This window comes from Botryllus schlosseri, chromosome 9, assembly GCF_051294905.1.
Source record: "Botryllus schlosseri isolate E-star chromosome 9, Bs_hap1, whole genome shotgun sequence".
NCBI lineage: Eukaryota > Metazoa > Chordata > Ascidiacea > Stolidobranchia > Styelidae > Botryllus > Botryllus schlosseri.
The window spans coordinates 19,058,366-19,075,581 of record NC_137244.1 but is presented as its reverse complement, the minus strand read 5'-3'; the positions used below and the strand labels follow the sequence as shown (position 1 = coordinate 19,075,581).

General features: G+C 41.6%; 1 protein-coding gene and 1 long non-coding RNA gene across 6 annotated transcripts; one reads left to right on the top strand and one right to left on the bottom strand.

Annotated features, from left to right (window-relative positions):
• Positions 1–1,579: 1,579 nt before the first annotated feature.
• LOC145447053 (uncharacterized) lies at positions 1,580–11,199 on the top strand. 5 transcript variants are annotated; one of them, XR_013917431.1, is made up of 4 exons: positions 1,580–1,712; positions 1,811–1,955; positions 3,580–3,670; positions 8,048–11,199. It is a non-coding gene; the product is annotated as an uncharacterized LOC145447053 (long non-coding RNA). The 5 variants fall into 5 exon arrangements; XR_013917429.1 differs by lacking the exon at positions 8,048–11,199 and adding an exon at positions 3,783–3,879; XR_013917426.1 differs by lacking the exon at positions 8,048–11,199 and adding an exon at positions 3,773–3,879.
• Positions 10,001–13,160, bottom strand: LOC145447051 (TLC domain-containing protein 4-B-like). The gene is made up of 7 exons (XM_080325481.1): positions 12,748–13,160; positions 12,608–12,694; positions 12,449–12,507; positions 10,749–10,846; positions 10,610–10,683; positions 10,389–10,541; positions 10,001–10,330 (listed from the first exon to the last, which is right to left on the bottom strand). The coding sequence occupies exons 1-7, from the start codon at positions 12,888–12,890 to the stop codon at positions 10,186–10,188; spliced, it is 759 nt and encodes a 252-aa protein (XP_080181607.1). The 5' UTR covers positions 12,891–13,160; the 3' UTR covers positions 10,001–10,185.
• Positions 13,161–17,216: the final 4,056 nt, after the last annotated feature.

Here is a 17,216-nt window from a genome sequence, read left to right as displayed (position 1 = left end):
ATACGTTTGTCCGTCCATATGGTGTCTATATCTTATAATAAATATATATTATGTTTAATCGATGAGTTGAGTACAACAACAATTCTATTCAAATGTGATGATTCTTTTCGTGTCAGGCCTAAATTGATACAAGAGTAAATCACATTTTGACGATGTGTGTTTACTGTCAGTCTGGTGGATCGGCTCACTTTCCATAGGACAATTAATTCCCGCTAAAGAAAGCCTACTTGGAAAGACATAGAGTACCCCTATAAATGATACGGCCCGCGGCGCCGTCAAAACTGTAAAACTGGCCCGCGAGCACATTTGAGTTTGAGACCTCTGCTCTAGATGAACCGATAAATAACTACTAAATTCATATTTACTAGACTTTTATGGGTCGTGCGTTTTACCTCACGGGTTTGGTAGTGGTTTAATCCCCGAGGTCGCCAATGTTAATGAATCACTTAACGCAGGGGCGTCAAACTCAACTGGCGTCGCGGGCCGGATTCAAACCTTCAAATCGCTCGCTCGCCGGACCAGTCAAATCGTCACAATATGCTACCACAAAATCCACTAGATCCTTGCTTTTTCCTTGAATGCTTTATGATCAATCCAATCCTACGGGTCATATTCTAGCATCACCTTTATTCGCAAACAACGAAAGTTTGGAAAATAATTCTAAGATTGGTCGGCTGAATTCAATTATTAACCGCTAAAACACTAACTAAAGACGGAATAAGTTGATATATGTCTATACTCCTTTTGTTTTTAGTCGTAATCTGGCGTTAAGTGCGCGTATACGTTGTGAGAAATACAACAGAGTTATCTGTAAACATTAGAATTTGGTCCTTTATATTTAAATTGTGATTAGGGTTTCTACATCTATCTTGAACCGTTGGAGTCAAAAGTGATACAGTAGTGAGACCAAACGTATCTTAATTATACTTTTTTGTTACTATCATATTATTCATGCAACCTGCATGTAACAGTTTGGCTTTGACTTTTTCGCTTCTGCGAATTACTACTTTTTCGTTCATAATTCCATAAAAATCTGAACTCAGTGACACGGAATATGTAGTCGGTGACACCAATTTGTTCTTGATCGTGACTATATAACACCGCTGTAGGATGATCATAATGTGACCAATGAACTTGACGCTTGCTGCTTAGTGGGAAGTATATCTTAAAGCAATGTGCTGGATAACACAGGCATTCTTCAATTTACTCAGGATTGCTTCGTGGGCCGAATGAAATCGTCTGGCGGATCGGATGCGGCCCGCGGGCCGTATATGTTTGACACCCCTGACTTAACGGGTGGTTATTGCGTAAATTCGTCTTCGGACTGTGATGGCCTATATCCAGCTGCGGGGAGTGTAATGATAAATATGTCAGGAAAAATTTCAATAGCATCCCTTCAATATGGTATTACCCTTGGTTGTAAAGGTTCTCTTTTAATAAAAATTTGCCCAAGAGTCATTATTTCAAATAAAACGCATCTTACTCTCGTGCGGTTTCTTCTGGCAACGAGCACGAGCACGACATACGGCGAGTAGTGAATCATACGAAATAAAACACCGAAACAGCACGGTATGGCGGATGTATTCCGTCTTACTGTTTCTTAGGTTACGCATAAACCAAAACACCAGATCCTTCCTATTCGCGGTCTATATATAGGTGGAGCATGAGGCCAAGTTAACATTCATCGTCGATCGTATCAGCGAACGCAAAAGGTGAGTTTTTCGAATATGACAATTCGAACGGGTTATTGTCGCTGCCGTATCGTGTCACGCAAGTACCCTACCCTAATAATAGTTCAACGAATTTCTAGATGAACGCCAAGCTCCTCCTTATCCTTCTCGTCATCGGTTTGGTGACATGCGAGTCACAGGCAGCTATCTGGAAGCGTCGCCGATATTACTGGCGGCCCCGTAAGTCCAAGTTCTGGGGCAGACGCCGTTATCGCGGAGATGCAGGTAATGATTTTGTTTAACTAATTCCGTCTCAATGCACTGGAATATATGAAATAAAACAGTGCACGCACCGTTGTCACGACGCCTATGACCTCTCAGGCGAGTTGTTTTCGAGTAAAATTCCATTGATTAACTATAAAATTCCTCACAGGAATGTTTTCGGAGATTTCCCAAATCCCGTCCATTCCCGTAGAGCAGTGGCTCCTAACCCCTTTACACCCACTTTCCATTTCGAGGTTTTATGCAGTGCTCGCACACCACCTACATAAGGTAATCGCGCCGAAGGCAGTCAAAAAATGTTTCTACCTTCGGCAGCGAAAAAGAAAATAACCTGCCCATTTTAAGACGCAGTATATGATTTCTGTAGTGGATCCATTTGGAATTCTTGTGGCAAATATGTTACAACGGAATTTGGTTAGGTAAGAACCCCAATGCTTTACGACTAGATCTCTTCCCCGTAGTTTCTCGTGGTTGGATTTACCCTACCCACAACGACAACCTCACCATGACGACGTCTTAAAAAAACTCAAAATCAACCCCACCTGACAACTCGAAATCAAACCCACCTAAACTAAAACTCCCTTCGGTCGAAAATAAAACAGAATCGGATTATTCACCGATCCAGGATAATCCGAGGATTATCATCGAAAAACTCACATAACTTCGCTTCTACTGGTCGGAATTGAGTCAAATTTGTTTTGCATCGTCTTTGAAGACAGCTCAACAATTTGACGGGGTTGGCAAAAAAAATTGAAAAATTTGTTTTTTAATTTTCCTCAATAAATTAAAAGTTTTAATTGGATCTGCGGATTCCTATACTTGTCAGAATTGAACCAAATTTGGTGTGCAGCGTTTTTTAGGGAGACCTGACAATTTAATCAGTGAATGGCTGGAATCAGGGGAAAAAAGTTATTTTTGAACAGCCCTAATAAACAATTCCATCGATCAAGCACCTCGATAGTGAAAGCGAATATAAACATTCGTTCTTTCTTTCAATGACCTGTCAATCGGTTTATAGGAAGACTGCCAATAAGGAGATCAAGGTTTTTTTTCTTTTTCGGAAAATTTGAGTGTAAATTGTGCAGCGTGGCTATTTTTAACTATTTGTTCACAACTGAAATGCGTCGTCATCTCCGTCGTCCAAGCATTCCAGATGTACAGGCGAAACGTGAATATATTAAGTATTACATTCATGTTATTTTCTATCTACCCCGTTGAACAAAGGACATTCACTAAAAATTACACTATACCCAATCTAATCACACCCCACTTGACTGCGTATAGTCACGTTGGCCTGAGTGCTTGAACTTGGATTGAAATATACAACCAGTCTGTTCATACCCGACATATTCGAACTTCAAACATCTATATGCATTGAAATTCTTACCTCTATTCACATCAATGCTCCAATTCAAAGCACATTGAGGCACGCCCCTATACCAAAACATGCAATAGTAACTCACGATATTCGCACTGCGCCAGTCTTGACTTGGGCGGTTCCCCTTTTCAAATGCCACCAGCGACGATTAGAATTTAACTGATTCGAATCATCATTGTGATGAAATCTGGTAAGAACACCTTTCAAGTAAATCTGCATCCTCACAAGCGTGCATTTTGAATTTTGTAGGAATAGAAATTGAAATGCCGGAAGAAGACCAAACTGGGTTGTTCCGAGATGACGTCGACATGGAATAATGCATCCAGCCGATTTTTAATGGGTAGGTTGAGACTGCTCTATGCCGTTTTGATTTCGAGTAACGAATAAATGTGCTTGACCAAACCAACTTTAATTAACTCCTGTTTTCTTTGTTCTTATCCAGATGAAATCAGGACTATAACTTGGACGACGCGACCATTCGAGCTTGAATAATGTACCTGTTTTGCATATTCATGTTCTATAAAATAAAATTATGATGGTTGTAATCAATTTCGTTGTTACTGATGCTGGATGAGCTCATTGTACCAGCAAGAGCTGGTGTCAGAATCGGAGACTTCGGGTTTCCGAAATATAAAGACAACTCTCCAGTTTTGCTCGCTGCCACTGTAGCGGTGTCAATTTCTTCTTCGCGCGTCTGTTATTTTTCGTGATATTCGTAATGTTTTTCAACCACCATGGCCATTTACACTATAGGCCGATATAAAGGGGGTAAGAAACGGCGACGCGCCACCTCGATATCATAGAGATCGATTACAGGAATCATATCTTTCGTGAAATTATTTTACTTGCAGTCCAAATACGGTGGCTTTCTGGGGGCAATGGCTGCTGCCAAACTGTCTTTCACACTCTCAACATCAATTTGATACCACATCATATTTAAAGCGCAATATCGTTTAACCGACTAAAGATTTCAATGTTGAATGTCGCAAGTTCTTAAAACGTCCCCGCTATACACTTTCCTTATCGGCAACATCAGTGAGGTACAGAAATAATGATTCGTGAGCTACGTCACAATTCGATTCACAGTGCAATCCGCAATTTCACCATCATGAAGACAATAGCATAGCCATGACAAAATGCAAATATCTCAAAATCCATATAATGTACCAGGGACAAAAAGACCCCAAGAAGCACCTAACTGCTGTAGTTAACCAGAGTATTGACCAGGTTCAATTAGAAACATATAAACAATGCTTACTTACGGTGCCGTTTTTGGGGTTTGTACTTCATCCCTGTACAGTGTACACGTACAACAATAAGACAACATAGAATGACGGCATAAGATCTTCGTGACGGCATTTAGTCACTTTATATCAGTTTCCGAAGGAAGTGTTGATTAGGGTTTGTTTACTAAACTCGCGATGTTGACGGGTGGTGGACACACGCCTCAATTATATAAACTTCAAAACGGCCTAACGAATTCGGAGGCGTAACCGAGGAGAACCAACGAAAGTAGATTTGCTGGAAAATTAGTCACTGATACCTTTTCCCTTCATTATTCACCATTCGTGATTGGGCGTCGTCCTGAACAGTCATCTCCAGAGTAGCACGCGCTAATCAACGAATTCCACGCAATCTAACATTACGCTAGTCGCAGTCGCTTCCGCAGTAACGGAGTTTTAGGCTTGGGCTTGTATAGGAAGCATTTCCCACCTGTAGATAGTATTCATCGACGCAATTCATTAGCCTTCTGCGGCTAAGCGCTTGTCGTCAGAAGCGTTCAATTCATCAGATAGTGATGGTAGTGATAACTAACCATGCAGGTCGGGGGAAAGTGGGAGCGAAATCATACGCCGTAGCGCAGTGGTTCCCAACCTGTGGTACGCGTACCACCAGTGGTACGCGAAGGTCTTCCAGGTGGTACGCGAGTAGATTCTGTTTTTTTTTTTCGACCGAATGGACTTATTGAACACAAAGATTGTTCTCCAATAAACTTCAAGCTTAGATAGGCCTTCTCATAATCTACTCTAGCTTCACTCGCTATTCCCCAGCTGCTAATTTTCCCTTTTACCTGGGAGTGCGAGCAAGGATTTTCATCTCTGATGACTATGAAGTCGAAAAAACGAAACCGACTTGTTGCGCCCATGCATGACTTTCGATGCGCTGTGAGCAAACATAGGCCACGCATCGACCAGCTAGTGCAGTGGTTCTCGAACGAGGGGGGGGGGCGTGAAGGCATCTGAAGGGGGCGCGAAGCTGCGACCAACGGAAAAAAAATTTTCGCGCTTGGCGCGAGCTACCTCCAATTCATTGTTTTTGCTCTGTGTATAGTTCTAGTTGCGTATTTCAGAATTCTCTTATCAACTGTCATAACCTCCCATGCCATAAAGTTATTCGTTGGTATTGCTAGCATTTCGGCCGCATTTTGTAGGCTAACGATCAGGGAGCGCTAAATTTTCACCATCATAAACGGGGGCGTGTCTGACAAAAGTTTGAGAACCGCTGGGCTAGTGGAAAATAAGCAAATGTAGCCATCGCAATAAAACAATTGACGTTTGTTGTTTGCTGTTATTTCACTATTATGTTGTTCTTTTTGCGACTGGTGGTGAAAAAACAATTTCATGCATCCCATTAACCCTGGCTGATGATGCCTAGTTTATTAGTAGGCCCTATTTACTATTTCGCCTCGCATACGTCAAATACGTCATTATGAAGTCATAAACGATTTAAACATTTTTGACCTCCTAAGGCGCGCGTAACTTATGTAGGTGGTACGCGAACACTGCATAAAACCTCGAAATGGTACGTGGGTGAAAAAAGGTTGGGAACCACTGCCGTAGCGGGATAAAGTAGCAATACCGTACCACTGAATGAAGTTGCTGGTAATATAAATGCAAATACTCAACCGATGTCGTGCGCCACATCCCAAGTTATCCCTTCCGTTCCTGTATATAGCGCACCGCCTATTCTTGAGCTCACGTACTCTGGCAGTAGCGCTATGTCCACCAACACTCAGAGTTCTAGCAGCTCTAATGAATCGCGTAAGGATGACTCGTTTCCGGTAGTAGCCTACTATATGCGCAAATGGCGACGGAATTCGTAGTCAGATCCGCGAAAGACTTGCAAGAAGGACTAGTGAACGTAAGAAGATGGAGACAATGTCTGTGTTGCCCCACTTCCAGTCAGATCGGCACCCCGCTCGGTATCGCTATATGTTACTCATATTTCCGGACGAGGTCGTACAATCCACCGCCAGTTCGGTGCTATAAATGCAAATCACGAGCGACAGCTGTCGTGGTAAAAAATGCTGCTCAAAGGGCGGTAGTCGCGACCACGCTGTCACGTTGTGACGCTGCTAAATCACCTGTCAAGCAAGTAGTTTTCAAGTAAAATTCCATGGGATGACTGCAAAATTCATCATGGGAATGTTGAAATCTTACATCCCGCAGATTCCCATAGCATAGGCTGTCAATTGGAGATCCTCGCATTTTCATGGGTCCGCGAAACCTCTAAATTTGCAAAATGAATGATAACCAAGTTTATCAATTTTTCAATTAGGGAAATCGCCTTCTGTTTCAGTTTCGCTTCATAACTGCTAATGACTCACATCAACAGAATAGGCATCTTGTGATGAAAAATCCTACTGTGTAAATTCATTATAATTGCCCAATTGCCAATAGCCTAATGATACAAACATATTGTTGTTTGGAGATATTCTGTTTGGATTCGCGGAAAAAATAAACGAAGTTGGTGAAAGGTCAATCAGGCTGACTACAAAATGTTAACAATACATTTGGGATTTGCAGTTGTTAGTCTCAGCAGGGAGTCAAACCTCGCAGAGGAATATATTTTCTCCTGCGATACACATAACAACAATTCCTGAATAACTTCAAGACGAGCTGGTAGATTGAAATGAATAGTGCCAATTATGTTGCGATCATACAGAAAGGTATCGCCCGAAGGGTTACACGGTAATTATTAAATTCGCATAATGCACCTCTCTTTATGCAAATTGATTCTGGACACTCTTTCATGTCAAATCGATTTTCAAGACACGATCACGTCAAGAAATGCAGTTACAGAATTCGCTTTGAAATAAAAGTCTATCATATTTCTTGATATAGTATGTTATTTTCGAGATAACACATTTGCATGGTTGCTGTTTATTACTAACATACAGTTAATATTTGCAGAAGACAAATGGCGGCAGCACGAGAATTGAGCTAAATTTTAACAAACACTTGTGGGGTCCGCAGGGGTCCGTGACGGTCCGCAGGGGTCCAAGAAAACAAAAAGGTTGAGAACCACTGCCGTGCCCGTAGAGTGTGCTGACTCGATATCCTTGCGGTTCATAAACATCTCTATTGTTCAAACACCTCTATAGTGAAAGCGAATATGAAACATTCTTTCTTACAATAACCTGTCAAATCAGCCTATTGGATGACTGCCAATAAGTTGATCAGGGATTTTTTTCTTTTTCGAAAAATCGAGTGTAAATCTACATCATCGTAAACGTACATTTCGAATTTTGTAGAAATTAAAATGCCGGAAGAATATCAAACCGGTTTGTTCCGAGATGACGTCGACGTGGTATAATGCATCTCGCCGATTTTTAATGAGTAGGTTGAGACTGTTCTATGCCGTTTTGATTTCGTGTAACGAATAACTGTGCTTGACCAAACCAACTTCAATTAACTCCTGTTTTCTTTGTTCTTAGACAGATGAAATCAGGACAATGACTTGGAAGACTTGACCATTCGAACTTAGTACATGTTTTTCAGAAGTAAAATTATGATGCTTGTAAATATTTAGTTGTTAATGATGTTCGATGAGCTCATCGTCCTAGCTGGCGTTCGTAAATGCTGCGGGTGTCTGAATGATTGCTAATGCTCACCCATGGATATCTAGAGATCCCTAGCTCACCGGTCTTCCGCACTGTCACCACAGTGCGCTTATCTCTTTTACGCGCGTATTTGGCTCTCTCCTCATCGGACGTTCACGCAATATAACACCGTTACATGAGGGTGATTACTTCATCATGAATGTAATCGATTGCGATTACGAATACTTCTGAATCGCGCAATTACGATTACAGCAAAATCGGGAAGTAGTCGATTACGTGGAAAAGTAATCAGATTGCATTTATTTTGCTTCTTAGAACTTATCTTTGAAAACATGGGATTAGAATAAAACGATTGCGATGTAAGGGCCTCTGAAAGATCAACTTTCTTTTTAAATGAGACGTTATGACGTCATTTGATGTTCATGGCTATTACTGCGCCACGACACACCGAGACATTTACAGTTTCGGCCAGTGTACGGCTCCACAAATTATGCTACCAGAGAAAGACCTTAACCGAAACTTTGCGTATATGCGTCCATTGCCCATAGCCGCGCCGGATGGTCACGACCAATAGTCCCGTCCTCAAAACACAAATGCCAACCGGGCACCCACTCAGGAAAATCATGCGCACCGTGCACAAATAGCAATTTCTGTGTGCATCTCACCAAATTTTTTCTTTTAGTTTTCTTTTGTTCTGTAACGTTTGGGCGACTCCAATATCCTTTCACGATATAGCATGACGGGAGGTCACAATTTCACAACATATAATAAAATAGTAATAATAACAACGGGCCCGCCCGCCCTAAATTTTCGAAGACACCACCTCCCCTGACCCTGACCACAGTTTGGGGAGTACGAAGTGCAGTTTAGGTCCTGATTCTAGCTCAGGGGTTCTCGAAGGGTGGACCATGGCCCACTGGTGGGCCACAGGAATAATTTGAGGTGGGCCACAGAGTTATTTGGAAAGTTGTAGAATTGGTGAAAATTTTGTTATGTTCATATATGCAAAAATATATTCATACCATCGAATTATACGTATGCTACATAAAGCTTTTCATCCGACTCTGATGATACTTAGTGGCACGTATGGAGTCACAATGTACTAGTCGAAAATGGGAGGGGAGACGGCAGCTTTTTTCTCCGGCTATGACAACCTATCAGCCAACAGCAACAAAAATAATAACGATTTTATAAGAACTGGAAGTTTATGCTGAAGCAAACAAGTATTCTGACATTGTCATATGTCGTATGCCCTTGAAAAGGGTGTGCTTGTGCATGTGCAATAAACTCTAAAAATGTCTAAAAATATCCGGTCTTGAAATTATTGTAGATAATGTAAGAGTCACATGAATTGATTGTAGCATTGGATTTAATGTTTTACCATCGCAAACAATTTCAAATTAGAAATGGAGTCACGACTAAAATAGATTGGAAACCACCGGATGTGCGGTGCTTATATGGCTCAGTGGTGCAGTGCGCACCGGCATTAGGCTGATTAATAATCTTATCGGTGTGACATGAACATGAGATAACGATACATTGTACAATTACGCTTCTTGCTTTTTCGAAGTCATCATCCCCCACTAGCTCTACCGATAACTCTGATCATGTGGGCAGAGAGAGATCGTGACCACCTCTAGTCGATAGACAAAGCTTTGTTGGTTTGACGTCATACTGATCGACAATGCGCTCATACCTCATTTTGAAATCCGCTAGTTGGCGCTAAAGAGCGATCGAAATTTGTGTACCTAAAATATGGTAGCCTTATCGTAACATATCTCACAGATAGTTGTGAACTTACCCAAATTATACACAAAAATGCTCGCGTGATGGGAAAATCTCATGATCGCTTCTTTTCTAGTACATTTACATTCTGAGAACCGAGAATGGAGAATGCTGCGCAACGCAGTGACCATGCAGGACCTACGAATATCGTACAGGCCCCGAATGATTAGGCTGAAATCCCTCGTTCGTTCAGTTGACAAGATTAATTTCTCGGTTTCCGTGACTGCTCAAGCTCCCTTCGTATGCATCGAAAATGAAGATCTTTTCAGGATTTTTGCGAACCCAGCGAGAACGTGCGCGAACCAGTACAGATTTAAGGCATCCAAGTAAGCTCCTACGCCAAGCCATGCAATGTGACCTAATGGATTTATCCTGTCGACAGTGCAAACTCACATCATTACGACAGCATAGAATGAACGGATTTCATTACCTGTTCCAATTGTCTGAACCGATATTCTCCCAAACCTTTCCGTAGTACCAAGGCTGCGGTAGCACCCGTACGACCATGAAAACAACAGTGAACGCAGAGGACAAGCCGAAATACAATTTCGAGTTGGCGAAATTGCAATCTTTATAGAATGATCTGAAACACAGTTTTACCGAAGATGACTCTGCACTGCTTCGTTTACACTTTACAGTTCAAATGTGTACCGTAGATGCACGAACGGTGTCGATATCTCAGACAAAAGACGAAAGATGACGAAGAGCCCGAGTGCTTCGTATTTCTGCAGAACCAGAAGAGTGGAAGATCGCACTTTAGTAAACATTTGTATACGCATAGCGTTCTCACCATTACAACAATAAAACCAAGCATCGAAAGCATATGATGGCCGTGATATGCAAGCGATGACCCGCATTCCACAGGATACGCAATCATCCATCCCATATCTGAATAAATGAGCGAATAGATAGGATAATTGATATCTCAAACCGTATATCATGTTCTTTCCAATTTTCAACTAGTTGCTGACGAGTAGCCCTGACGAGTGGCAGCCGAAAATATTCGGGTTCATTTTAATATGAATATAGTATTCAATTGTATATCAAAACGTATTGAAATTCAGCCTATTGTGGTTATGATAGGCCAGGGGTGGGCAAACTGCGGCCACGTGAGCCTTTGATTGCGGTTCTGCAATGATTGCACAATGCACAATTGCATATGCGTTTCGCCATTTTGCTAGAGAGGTTTAACCCGATTATAAATTGATGCACTCTATGACGTATTAACAATATGCGAACTGTTTTCGTGTTTATATTTTCATTATGGTTTACGTAACACTTGTAAAATGTAGGGGAAGGTGGCACTACAGGGTTAGACTCTGCAATTGAAGTATCGAATCAAGTGTACATTGTACACCCGCAAAAATGGTGCATGGTATATGCGGATCATCAACCAATGATAAATCATTGGGTTCAGGGATTAACTTGATGATTATTCGCAGTAGCGCAGGTCACGATTATTTTCAGGCTAACAATGACGGATAAGATTTTTCCATTTATATTGTGAAGGCTAGCAGAAACTGCAGGAGTTTATACATGAAAATGTCGTTGAGCGATAATTGCAAGAAAATAAAGTATGAACAGGAAAATAAAAATTATAAAACAGAATGGGATGAGAATAGCGGTAAGCCATTATGCCTCTGTCAAGATTCGCTCAATAATAATTACAAAGCTAGCAACTTGAAACGTCATTACGAACCCAAACACCAAAACTTTGCCACGAGTTACACCACGAAGACAGATTTACGGAGGAATAAGATTACCAAGTTTATATTCTACTTACATGCTCATCCGCACTGCTTTGACGTCATATCAGCCTGATTTCAAACACCTTGCAGCTCAGGTGAAGACGCACAGTATCGCCACACAATAATAAACTTCATTCGGTAGCCTTATACATTTCATTGCGATGAAACACATTCGCATTTTTATGTTGGGGCTGTTTTAAAACTATGCGGCTCGCGCATGACGCAGGTCTGCCCACCCCTGTTATAGGCCTACCATATTTTCAGAACCCAAAAAGAGGACACTTTTTCTTGGCGTTAAGTTTGGTGGTTGCAGGTAACAAGTTACAAAATCAGACAAAAAAACAGATAATTTAAACAATTCATTGGTATCATGGAAGAGATGACCTGTTTTTTTAGTCAACACATCGTCAAAGGGCCGAAGAAAAACAGGCATTCTTGGGTATATTCTGCGAGGTTGGCCATTATTAATCTGCGCTGTCTAATCGCCTAAAAAAGATGACACGCGAAAAAAGATGACATTTGGGCATCCTCGGAGGACAGTTGACTTTTATGGAGAAAAGACGGCAAATCCTCCTGAAAGAGGATATATGGTACCCCTCTAGGTTATTAAATGTCACTCATTAAATGTGACTGCATGTCGACTATTTCACGTAATTTATTTAGCATGAATAGTTATAAATTAAAAACTATCAAACAATCAGCGGCCAACATTCGACACTCACGAAAACTGAAAAAACCTTACCTGCAACGAAATATCCCCAGCAGATGCTTATACATAGCTTTACCGGCCAGTAGATGACTCTAAAGATTATTTTGATGGATTGATACCTATTCCTTAGTGATTGGACTACTAATAAGCTTTGGAAGTTTATTTGAAGAAACTCATGCTCATGTCACATACCGCATTGGAGCATCCCAGACTTCTGGACGAAAGACGCAGTGAAGTGCCAGTAGCCCAACAGTTATGCTGTTTAGAATGGAGGCAAACCTGAAAGAATCTTAGGAGTCGTTGAGAAGACCCAAGTCTATCGATTCCCTTACCTAAAGTTCCAAGTCATCTTCTCCCCTGCAGGTAACTTTCTGTAAGTGTTGGTTAAATGAGTGTAAAAAAGCGGGGCCACTAAATATTGTAACGTATGATAAATCGTTGCAGACGCAAGTACCAGCGTAATAGAGTCCAGCATCCCGCACTGTTATTATAGTCAACCTGTACAGAGCAAAGTTGAGAGACTTAATCAATTTTATAGGCGGTACCATTACGCAGTCAAAATAAACGTATAATTATAGCATCAACACCAGTAGCTCACTCCTTTTCGCCATGGCTTACTCAAATGTCGACTAGACAATAGACATGCAACAGCTGCATTGTAAGCTACAAGTGACATAAAACTGCCTGACGATTATGTTTCCATTCTGCCTGCGTCGGCTAAGTCTAGCGGTTTCTTTCGTGTTGTAAGTAAGTTCCAGACCGACTCATTTTTACGTCAGAATAGTTGCTTTATAGCTTTTTTTGTGATGAGACAGACACCTATATAAAATAACTACTGTATCGGCAATCGGCATTCGGCAATCTTCATTTTCTAAGCAGTGGTGAATGTTGACCCGCCTTGGAGCTTTTTCACTGGATCTCATTTGACCTAGCGCATAAAACTCATCAAATATCGTGCCAACTGGATTTTTTTATTATTTTGATTAAAGAGCTAGTCAACAGTTGTTTTGGTAGTGCTACGATAGGGTTGCCATTAGAGGTCGACTGATTATCGACATGGCCGATTGTCGAGGCCGATATAGTTGACAAAATTCATTCAAATCATTTAACGACCAGATGCATATAGTAAGCCCCCAGAAGTTGCATCGATTACCCTACGGTGGGCAAAAATCAGTGTTTATTTGTGCGGGAGAGGATGAAAAAATGTGGTTCCGGCCCTGGGTACAACTGACAACACACAACCACATACTCCTGAAACGGATCGTGACCACCTCTAGTCGATAAACAAAGCTTTGCTGGTGTGACGTCATATTGATCGACAATGTGCTCATACCTTATTTTTGAATACGCTAGTGAGCGCTAAAGAGCGTCCGGAATTTTGTCACAAAACTATGGTAGCCCTATGCTACGACTACTATGATCATTGTAGACCAGGCTGATAATTCTTATTATGAGTCCTTATCTGCAGGGTCACTTTCAGTTTAGGCTTTTGTAAAACACGTTGATAACATGGCGATGACCAGTAGCTTGACCAGTTATTTCATTACGGCTATGCCCTAGAATGCAGGCGTAGGTCACATGAGTAATTTAAATGCGACCGTGAATAGCAAAACGGTTGGCCGCCCTTGAGCTAGATAAATCTCCAACACTTTGTGAGTGTAAATGGCGTCTCAATGAACACATATAGGAGGATACAAAAGACCAAAATCACCGTTATATCAATATATTTCAGTGATTCCCAGCCGGTAGGGAACTCGCCACTTGTCGGGAATTCGGGAATTTCTGGTGGCGAGCAGACGCACTGGCAAAATCAATAAATAACATCACGGTTACGGTTACCAATTCACTGCTCTATATTGCATATGTCACTAATTTTATGGTGTATTGTTCACAAAAACTCATTTTGAATTCTGGATAACCAGCACCGTAACTGCCGCACCCCAAACCCCCCAAACCCCCCAATTTTTGCGTTGGTTTGAACTTCCGAACCCGATAGCTGTAGGGTAGGTACAGCGTCCGCTGGACTCCAGAAGTCAACAACACGCCGTCTCAGTAGTTACGTAGTATCATAATTTTGCAATGTCCGTGTAAATATTGCTTAGGATAAACTGAGAACAATTTGATAGAATTTCAATGCCGGGCCTGCAGTATGCAATGTACAACGTAACGTCTATACATCAATCGAGAATATCGTCGACACTTGTCTTAGATACCTGTTTCAATAAGTAGGCCTACTGCTAAACCTGTGCTGGAAATGAACCAATAAGTCGGAGGAATTCACCTTATACATTATGAAGTTTCCAAACGTCCTTGTAAATCTGCTCTGCATATGTATATACCTATTAGCCATGGACTGAGATAGACATCTTTGCATCTTTGCATTGCATCTCTGTACAGCCAACATATTCACGATCGCTTTCGCGCGTTGCTGTCGCGAAAATTCGCCATTGGTTCTGCGTCGTAGGTTAATGAATTGTCGTGGTAACGTTAGCACTCTCCAGTTGGCACTTGAGCTGCTATATTGCTCTCATGTTTTCAGAAACTGATTAGAACAGACTTTTCGGTGTGAATTAACTTGTTCAAAGATCAATGATCATCATAAAGCCGTAACCTGTGTCGTGAGACCTGCGTCCATCGCGTCCATCCACAGCCCTGATCATGATTAGTGATCATTTAAATAATTTCCTTGGTCGGCATGATCTAATAATAATAATAACACACACAATGTACAATGCGATCAGACACAATGCGATGTAATGAACATATATAGGAGGATGCAGAACGACCAGTTGTGGTTGCGTTGCAGTTGCTGTCTCTTAAACTGGCATCCACCTCGGTTTAGATGTCACAGTTCCTTTGTCGATGTTAGCAGTGGTGGCTTTTGGGGTGGGCGAGGTAGACGGTCGCCCGGGGCCCCCCTGGTCGAACCCCCCCCCCCCCCCTATTTGGATTTTGCGCTTTTTTCGAGGAGAATGACGAATAAACATGGAAATCCGTGTACCAAGCAAGAATATGATTCCGTACAGGTGTGTCAATCGTCATCAAATCACTGCATTTGTTAGAAAAGTCCCGTATCCCGATAATCATCACGTCTCTGCATGCGGTAGAATTACTTAGTTTTGATGTAGTCTATCCTTGCACATATGCAAAACATACATGGCCGAATCCAGGACCTGGGCAAACCTTTTGCGGTGGTGAAAGATAGATAATAATAACCGATGCGGAAGGGGGGTCTGGGGGGCGAAGCCCCCCAGAAGTTACCGATAGATACTTATAGCCCCCCCCCGGTAAGTCTCGCCCACGCCCCCCCCCCCCCGTTCGTAGGGCCACCACTGGATGTTAGTCTCTATGCCGCGGCTCTTTCATGCTCTTTCCATTCTTTGTGAGCAGGGCATGGTATGGTATGGTATGATATGGAAGTATGGTATGATATGGAACGAAATTTCGGTATGGAATATTGAAAAGTGCAAGCATGGTATGGTATGGAAGTTTCCTAAGTATGGCATGGAACGTGTTTCCATACTTTGACAGTTGGAAATAATTTCTGCGCTTTGGGTGGATGATTATCACGCAATATCTATTTGACAGAACCATCAGTGTAATTCAAAAATATGTAGCTTGTCTTGGAGCGACGTTACGCTATGCAAGCCTACAATACGCATTGTAACTTCATGAATACTGGTTATTTCTGATATACTGGACAGTGGACACCCGGATGTTGGCTAATGAAGCTAATGAGTGTGACCCACAGATTGGGAGGGAAAATAGGCATTTGATCAGCTGTCGCAAAATGCTTGTAGTGATCTAAAATTATATTTAAAGATATATTCTAAAGGAGGTGTTTCCAACCGGAGGGGAATACCCCAATTGGGGGAATTTAGGGACTTCTGGCTGGGAATAGATTCACTTGGAAAACAAATTCTTTACATTTAGTAAGCTCGTTTATCAAACATCTGTATGAAATCCCGATCGTATCTCTAATACTTATCGCTCATTTGCAATTCAGCAATTCGTATTATCAGTGCCTCCAATTAGCGAGAATGGATTGGACAGCGGCACGCGATCTCCCTCATATAGGTTGTTAATTCATTGCAATGCGAAATGATGTGATTGAAATCACCTGATTCGTTATAATAATAGTTCATATGTATATGAATGAATACGTACTCACGGGAGATCGTGGAATCGCTAATTGATCGCATAGCAAGACTCGTTACTGATGAAATGACATATTTCTTACTGTTCGAGTTATGGTACCATGCGATAGTGTATATGGTGGCTTATATCTACCATACGCATAAGCTCGTCAACACCGGAAGTATATCTGACCCATGCAATATATTCTGCATTCACACAGCATGTAAATTGATGCTACCTTGGTGCATTTGGAAAAATTTAAAACCCTTCCTATTTTTCTGTCGGCTTACCTCACATATCCATTTTACGGAGGCGCAACATTGCGTTTACGATTACCAGTTCACTGCTCATTTATTTTATTGCGTGCTGTTCCATTCTGGGGGTCTTAAATTTCACCAATAGCAAGTCTTACCCAATTTTATTGGAGGAGCAATTTTAAAGTGTAGAAAGGTGGGAAACCTATCTTATAATTTGACAATACCTAGATGCCGTTACTGATAGCCGTGCGTTACCACACTAGATTTACATGTCGTGAGATTCTGTAGTGATTTCCAACTAATCCCGTGTGTATAGGCCTGTATTATACGTTCCTACATCGCTGACGACATATGATGTAAAAAAAATTGGGGATATCATTGGTGCATCGGGGCTGTTTTAATGGATT